The sequence below is a fragment of the Brassica oleracea genome, chromosome C6, assembly GCF_000695525.1.
Source record: "Brassica oleracea var. oleracea cultivar TO1000 chromosome C6, BOL, whole genome shotgun sequence".
NCBI lineage: Eukaryota > Viridiplantae > Streptophyta > Magnoliopsida > Brassicales > Brassicaceae > Brassica > Brassica oleracea.
Window position 1 is genome coordinate 10,541,202 of NC_027753.1, and position 9,041 is coordinate 10,550,242.

A 9,041-nucleotide genomic window follows, 5' to 3' on the forward strand; every position below is an offset into this window, starting at 1 on the left:
ATAATATGATTTCATTAAAAAGGAAATCTCAGAAAATAGTAATATTCCATTTAAAAAAAATATTTATAAGTAGCATAAAATATACTTTTGAAATAATAAAATAGTTTCTTTATATCTATATTTTCTTATATGAAAAATATATATTTGTATATAATGTGAATACCAAAGCAAATCAAGTAATTACATAATATTTTAAAATAGCATAACACTATATACTTTAACGAGAGACATATATTATATTTTATTATTATTAAAATTATATGTATTCTTAATATATAATTTGCTTTTAAATTTTTATGTTTATAGAACTTAATATATAATTAAGACACCAAAGCAAATCTGAATTCTCATTTTAAGATTATTTAAAATTAATTTCAATTTACCATTCAATAAATCTAAGGCATAAAATTATTTAGAATTTATAAAATATTTTAATTATTGTAAATATTGATATGTGTTCATGAACTTCCAAAAATATATGAGTTACTTTTGTATGTACGTATTTATATATATATGCATGAGACTTTAGAGTATTATCGTTATATTAATTTATGTAATTTGGAATCAGACACTTTAGTTTATTTTTTTATTCTATTTTAAGTACAATATATCTTAAGGTATACATAATTTTCTTAAAATATATTTACATATTTAAGATAACAACCAACCTAAATGCAAATAAGAAAATTAATGAAAATTTTAATATATTTAGAATAAAAAATTTAATTGTTGAATTCAAAAAAAATAGATGCAATCGAATATATCCAAATGATAACTAAATCGACTGTAAAAAAAATTGACTAGATATTACATATCTAAAATAATATGTATAACTAAAGTAATATAATATTATTAATATAAATTATGCATATAAATTATAAATTATTTATGTTTTAAATATTTATATCCGTGCATTAGCACGAAAAAATCACTTATTAAGAAATATAGTAGTTCTAACAGAAATTATTGATTTTTTCAATCTCATTATATACTTTCATTAGATATATATTATCATATATAGTACGTCCTGTTCGAAAAGGCGGCGCCGAAGGCTGCTTAGTCGCCGGAAAATCGCTCGTCGGGCTCCGGCCGCCACGATTTGGTACTAATCGGACAAAAACTCGGGATCTTAGAAAACTCAAGATTTTGTTCTTAAAAACTTTAAAATGGAAGGTTCTCTTGTAGACTTATCAATAGTAACCTTAAATACAAAGGAAAATGGAAGAAAAAAATGAAAAAAAGGATAAAAAAAAGAGAGGCGGCCGCCGTTATTAGGGTTTGATCGAACACATATGATGAAGAAGATGAATACCGAAATATCTGTTCTACCCTTATTAATGTTTAAGTCAAAAGCAATAAAAAATACGCGAGGTGGGTTCGAACTCGGGTTTATTAGGCAGATATAAAGAGCATTAACCACTGGCCTATAACAGATCTAATGCTCTTACTTACATATATTAATATATATAGATAAAAACTATATAAAAACTTTAAAACTAGGCCCCGATTAATCTCTGCTTAATCACCAATTTTTCTGCTAGGCGCTAGGCCCGGAGTTACCGTCCGACTAGCGCATAACGTAGTTTTGAACAGGGATAGTACGCAGTAGAGCTAATTATGAAAAGATAAATAAAAAATACTGACTAAAACGTGAAATAAAATACTATATCACTAAACGGACCGACATCCTTTGTTGTGTTATATTGATGATGTCTAAAAGAAACAGATATCCATATTGAATTTACTAAATTACCCTTGACGTTATTTCATTCAGTTCTTCTCCACTCTATTACTCTTCACGCGCGTCATCAATCATCCCTCGGGATACCCGGACCCAAACCCAAACCCAAATGTATACCCGGATACCAATTCGACCCGGTTTCGTAACGAATCCCGACATCCGCACCCAACAGCGAAGTGAATCTCGGATCTCCAACCGGTAACCCGTATAACATCCGGGTCGTATCCATTTCCTGACCCGTCATTCTCCTCTCTTCTTCCACTAGTTTCGGTCGGGACTCCTCCTCAGAGTTAGGTTTCTGGTCGGGAACAGCGACGGTTTTGTCCTTCAGATTGCTGCTCGACGGAGAAGAAGAAGAGGACCGTTTAGTGTTCTTACGAGATCCGCCGCCGACGGGGATGTTACGGAGGGAACCGCCTTTGGTCCAGTAACGACGACAGTTTTTGCAATAATGACGTGGCTGAGACAGGTTGTAGTTGTTGTAGTAACAGAATTTGGTGTTGGGTGAGTCACAGCGAGGGCACTTTAGCTGCTGTTGCTCCGGTAACTCCGGCTGCTGCTGCTTAGCCGCCATCATTAGCATCGATTGGTGGTGGTAATACGCTGACGTCAGGTCCTGCATCTTTTTTTGTTTGGTTCCTTTGGATCAAAATGACGTCTTTCTTGAAAAATAGAAGAAAGTGAATGAAATCTAATGTCTTCAGAGTTTTTTAAAAGAGAAAGATGGAATATTTTTTGATGGTGGCAATTGCAGGTTATGAATTAGAGAGATAAAGAGTGGAGATATTTGGTGGGTTTATAGTGTATGTATGTGTGTGTGTGTGAGAGAGAGAGAGGATTATTTGAATGGAATCACAGAATGACAAATTCAACACTTACTTTTTGTCGTTTGCTAGATTATAATCAAATCAAAGTACCAACCTCACAAGCTGAAATTAAAGAGTTTGTGATGATTTTCTAATTGACATTGGTTTGTGTTGATCGAAATTTCAAGACAAAATTTCTTATTTTCCTATTCTGTAAGTACGCGAATAGCTTTCAATTTCCAACTTTGAAAATTGAAATCATGGTTATGTTAATTTTCACAGATATTAATACTATTAGAAGACATTCAATTTTTATGTTACTTTTTTTATAGCGAGCTAATCTTATATATTAAAACAGAAGTCACAACTTTGATTCATGTGTGAGTTTTTAAAAAATTGACATAATGGGTTTATTCATAAAAAGTCATGTTACATTTAATCTCTAATCTTATCATTTAAATTTTGGGCCTACCAGGAATTTTTATTGAGTTATCAATAATTGGATTTAAAGAATAAATGATCCATTGGACTTATAGATAATATAAATTAAATAGATATAATTTAATATTGTAATACTATACATCCATATGTTAAAATATTTAAATATTTGTAGATGTTAATTTTTAAATTACAAAGATTTTTTTTTAAATAACAAAAATCATATTATCTAACAATGATTAATCTTTACTACCTTAAACCAATGAAACCAAATTTTAAAATATATAGTTTATTTTCAAAATTAAACAAAAAATAAATGTTTAAATATTTACTCGATAATATAAATCTATGAAGCGAAAAGTTGAATTTTAAAAAAAACTTTCTAAATTTTTGAAATGTTACAATATCTTTGAATATGACAATAAAACAATATTTTACTAATCTTTATATATATAGTTACGATTTTAATAATGAAATAATAATCCAAAACTATATAATTCTAAATCGACATTTATTTTGGTTTGTTCGGTTCAAAATGTTGATGTTTTTGGTTTTTTCTGGTGATAACCAAAAATTATTATTATTTATTTGGTTTCAGATTATATGAATTTTAGATAGTTCTCATGTCGAACCAATGGTTTCATATTATAGTTTCTAAGCATATAATAGTTAAATAAAATGAAAATAGAATTATTGAGACATCATTTCACTACAATTTGGCGATAGCGAAAGAAACATTAAAAAAAGAATATTTCAAATTCTGAAAGAATTAGATACTTCAGTTGTGGTGAATATTTGGTTATATAAGTGATCACGTCAATGTCCACTTGTATGTGTATGTAAAGTATGTAAAAGTGGTTGGTAAATATATAAAAATATTGTTAATCAATTTTAAATGACAATTTTATTCAAAATAACACATGAAAGATAAAATTCTTAAAATAAAATTAATTAAAAATAAGATAAGCCTAGATATTAGTGGATTTTTTTCATATAAATAAAATCAAATTGTATCCGTAAATAGGAGTCGGTACGGATCGAATATCCAGGTATTTGGAGGTATTAGTGTCGATTCGATCCGTAGCCACCCGGATATTCAGTGCTCAGATATCCGGATAATTTTAGAATTTTCACGGACATCCAATTTGATCCTTGAATAAAATAATTTTTTTTTTAAAAATGAAAAATATATAAAACAATAATAATTCATTACAAAAATAAATTATTATTTAACTTTTTAAATTCTAATAACTAGTATTATAAATTTAATACATAAAATATTTTAAAAATTATATAAACTATAATATATATAACTTATATATAATTCTTTAAATATATTATATATGCATATAACGGATCAAATCGGATATCCGTTCATAAAAATATTAGTATTTGTTATTTTCTTCGTTTTTATATTGCATTTTTGTATTTGATTTTCTTCGTAGGGTTACGGATATTCGAATTTTTTGGTTTTAATCAAAACGGATAACAAATTGAATCAAAAAATTATGAATATTTTTCTCAGCCTATCCGTAAATAATAAAAATAATATATGTATAATTGGACTTTTGATTTGTTATCCATTTTGATTCGAATCGGAAAATATGGATAGTGTGAGTTTTATTGGAACGTTACAAGTGAGTTTTATATTTAAAAACAAAACGTAAAATACATAGTGTGAACACATTTATATAGAGTTTGCTTGAAAACTTTCTACACGTGGCACGTCAGCGCGCAAATCACTATGAGACTATCACGTGTCTATTATAGTGTGAACATATTTATTACAATATTTTTCGTTAATATATAAGGGATATATAATAAAATATTCAATTATGATTAGTACATGATCTTTTAGGAAAGAATCCAAAACTAAATTTATCTAGGTTTATCTCTTAGGTTTAAAATGGATAATATCATACTAATCATTCGCGAAATAGTTGGAGATAAACTTGAAAAATCTGATAATTGGTATTAAAGTTAGGACGAAGAAAATTTGTAAAAAGACCAAAATATTTTCCAAGCTCGAGGATGACGATCAGATCATTGGTGAGAAGGGAAGATGTGTTGCAGAGAACAACAAACAAATTCTTTAAAGTTCAATTTCTGGAAGAGCATTCTCAAAGTGACCTTACGATTGAAGGTGCAAGAGACTTGTGTAGAAAGTCTTTCCCTAAATACAAAGATTAGGTAGATAATTCTTAATGGTGTTGTAAGGATTAGGTTATGTCCTAATGGTGATATTAAGGTTAAGTGAATAAATTATAATAGCGTAACAAAGACTAGGTGAAGAATCATGTTAGTAACTACGGAAATATAAGATGTGTGCTAAATTTCGTTGGCGGTTGGAGGCTAATATGACTTGTGTGGTATTTGGCTTGAGAGAAAATTTGATGCGGATACAATTAAAGTCCCACATTAGAAGTTTAAGCAACTAATGTGGTACTTGGCTTGAGACTGGTTGTTTTTATTTTTTTTTGACAACAATAATAACTAAACTAAGATAAAGGCCCTACCGACTCGGAAAGCCCAGCCGGTGGGATGGAATCAACATAGAACACATCTGAAGGGGAACTTCGAGCACTTCGTGCAAACTTGTCCGCCACTAGATTAGTTGCTCTTGGTATATGTTGAATCTTGAAGGAAGAAAAAAAACTTTTACTGCGTCGAAACCCGTCCAAGTGTGTAGCAAAAGCTGGCCATTCGTTAGGTGAGGACACCATCTTCACCAATTGAGAACAGTATGTTGCAAAAACTACGTCTGAAAATCAAGGGTCTTCATGCACTCCATTGCCCATATCAAAGCTTCACATTCTGCATGTAGAGCTGATAAGCTTCTTCGGAGATTCATCTCCCCCATCATCTTCTCTTCTGATCCTACGCCCCTGCAGAACCATCCCTGCCCGGAAAATTTATCATTCTCCTTCCACTCACCATCTATGAAACAAGTCCTCGAGTGACCCGAAGATTGCCAGTCAAAGGTTTGTGTACCCGAAAACTGCCTTTCTGGAATTGTTATTTGAGCCTCCGCCCATACCTCACTCTCCACTTCCGCAATTCGAAGAATTTCCTGAGAGTTTCCATCTCCATTATTAAAAACTTTATTGTTTCTATTTTTCCAAATGTACCATAATATCCATGGAAAGTTGTTAAAATCATATTCTTTTGGCAATCTCCAAAAAAGATAATCCATATTAGTAAACACCGAAGCGTTGGGGAAAATACCAGGGGCTGAAGGGATTTTTGATGAAGCTGATCAGGTTTGCAGAGCTGGTGGACATTAAAATAAAGCATGATTCACTGACTCTTCCTCGGCACCACAAATACTGCATCGTGTATCACAATTAATACCATCCGCCCTTAAATTCTTTGTCACCGAAACAGTACCAGAGAGAATTTGTCAAACAAAGTGTCTAAGTTTCGGAGCACATTTAAGTTTCCAGCAGAAAGCTAGTAACGGTTTAATATTTGGACCATAAGGAACCAAATCTTGTGCTTTATCTGGAAATAATGATTCCACCCTATATTCAGACTTAATTGTATATTTTCATGACTCTGTGAAAGCTCATCCATAAGAATCTTGTCTATCATTCCGGCTTATAGCCAGACCTCTAATAATTTTGACATCCTCCGGGTATATATATGCATTGAGCAAGTTCACATTCCAAGATTTTGTCAACGGATCGATGAGATGAACCACCTTCAAAATTTCGCCAAGACTAGTTGTTAATGCAATCAAAATTTCACATTGATTTTTTTTTTTTAAATAATATCTTCTATAATTGGATATATAACTTTATTAATACGAAGTCTTTGGAAAAGGAACGCAAAACTAAATTTATGTGAACTTATATTCTTAGATCCATAATAAACAATATCATACTAATTTTTGGCGAAAACATTGACATAAACTTGAAAAAGGCCAACAAAAAGAATATTGCTTCTGAAATTTAATTAACTTGTAATGAAATTGTAACAAAATGCACTACTTTAAAAAAAAATCATTATAGAGTGAGACATTAAATTATGTATGTTCAATGCTAAATTATTTTTTTATCAAGTTCAGTAATAAGAATGTGATTGGTAGATAGTGGAGTAAATAAAAGTAAAAAAAAAATAGAGTAAAAAGGAAATATAAAAGAGTAAATAAGTAAAAAGGAAAATAGTAAGCAGCTTAAATCATTTTCCAATCTAGAAACAATGAGATAAAAAAGTAACCTATTTACCCTTTTTCAAACAGTAACCAGTGCAAACAAAGATAACTTTTATTTTACCTGATTGGTAAAATATAAGCTGAACATGGAGTAAATAGTTTTCTCGATGTGTGACTCTATTGATGACATTCAGTCAGACGCTAAGGCTCCGAATGGAAAAAGCGGATCAAGCGTTGCGGATCTAGCGGATCTAGCGGATTTAGCGGAATGAGAGCGGATCTAACGGAACAATAGCGGATCTAGCGGATCTAATGGTTTAAAATATTTGTTTGAATGGTGAAAGCGGATAAAAGGTGGTTCAAATTATAATTTGAAATGTAAAAAATTTTATTTAGTTTTCAGATACTGTCTTTATTAAAAAAATTAATGCAACAAATACATAATATATTATAAAAAATAACATAAATTTAAATACAACATTTGTAAAACATATCACATAGTATTTTTATTTGCCCATAGTAAATTTGCAATTTGTTCTCTGATATTATCCATCAAATCCCTGTTAGCTATATCTGGTGTTTCCATCTCATTTGTATCAATCTCTGCTTCGGTGTTTCCAATATGTGTTTGTCCCATTATTTCTGCAAAATCATCATCCACAAAATTCAAAATTCTAATAAAATTATGCAGACCAATTGTAGCCAATACCACTCTTTTTTGCACTTCAATATTATATCTTGGAAAATCACAAAGAATCCTCCATTTCTTTTTCCAAACTCCAAATGTCCTTTCAATAACTGAACGCAGAGATGCATGCCAACGATTAAAAAATTCCTGCTTGTTCCGAGGAGGAGGAGCATTTTCGAATTGTGACATATGATATCGAACGACAAAACTCAAATAAAAAGAAGACATCTATATTACTAGAATCATAAAATATTGTATTAAGCTTCATCTTCTGAATCAGTTTGATGGGTTTCATTTAAATTAGGCCCCCGTTGGGTGCCCCAAATATTGAACAATCCCCCTGATTTACGTGTGCACGATATGTTTCTAAGTGATGTTTCAGTTGCAACTCTTTCTTCATCAGTTCTTGTACTTTTGGTCTGAGTTTCAAGTGAAAATCCATACTGCACGTTATTTGGAGGTGAACTCCATTGTTGATCATTTGATGATGAACCCCATTGTGGAGCCACTGGTGGAGAATTCCATAGTTGAGTAGTTGAAGTTGTACCCCATTGTGGAGCCACCGATGGTGAACTCCATTGTTGAGCATTCGATGTTGTACCCCATTGTTGAGCAGTTGGTGGTGTACCCCATTGATGAGAAGATGGTGGTGTACCCCATTGCGGAGCACGTGGTTGTTTACCCCATTGTCCATTTACCGTTTGCCCCCATGAATTATTACCTCCAGAAGATGGACTACCTGAATGAACGCCACCAGAACTTGGACTCCCAAAAGGTTTACCAGAGCTTAATCGCTTCTCCATGTACTGATCATCACGTGTAAATTCACTTAAAGCTTGTAAGAACTGAACCTTTTCTTCAAAAGTGTTTTCAGCTCTATCAATAAAATACATACGCCAGAATATATCTTCCCTGAATTCGTTGATGCACGCCCAGTAAAATTTGGTGTCATTTGGAAGTCCCATCGATTCAAATATCTTCACAGCCACATCAAAATCATCGTAGTCATCTTGGTCAAAGGAATTTGGACGTAACTGTTGTAAGCTTTGGCGTTGGAACTCCCTAAATCCAGCCATTGTATCTGTTAGGGTGGTTTCAAATGATTGTTTTTTCTTACTTCCTCGTGAACCACTCTCTTGTAAAACTGATTTGACCGATGGTCTTTGTAAAGTACTTCCTCGTCTTGCTCTGCCTCTTTGTTGGACTCTTGAACCA

The 9,041-nt window shown here is 31.6% G+C and overlaps 1 protein-coding gene across 1 annotated transcript; it reads right to left on the reverse strand.

Moving 5' to 3' along the window:
- Positions 1–1,640: 1,640 nt before the first annotated feature.
- On the reverse strand, positions 1,641–2,623 carry LOC106298448 (dof zinc finger protein DOF1.7). Its single transcript, XM_013734576.1, has one exon. It carries the CDS (start codon positions 2,361–2,363, stop codon positions 1,809–1,811), a length of 555 nt encoding a protein of 184 aa, XP_013590030.1. The 5' UTR covers positions 2,364–2,623; the 3' UTR covers positions 1,641–1,808.
- Between the last annotated feature and the right edge of the window lie 6,418 nt (positions 2,624–9,041).

Excerpts from the sequence above, each read along its gene's own strand:
- LOC106298448 (XM_013734576.1), bottom strand. The coding sequence starts at position 2,363 with ATGCAGGACCTGACGTCAGCGTATTACCACCACCAATCGATGCTAATG.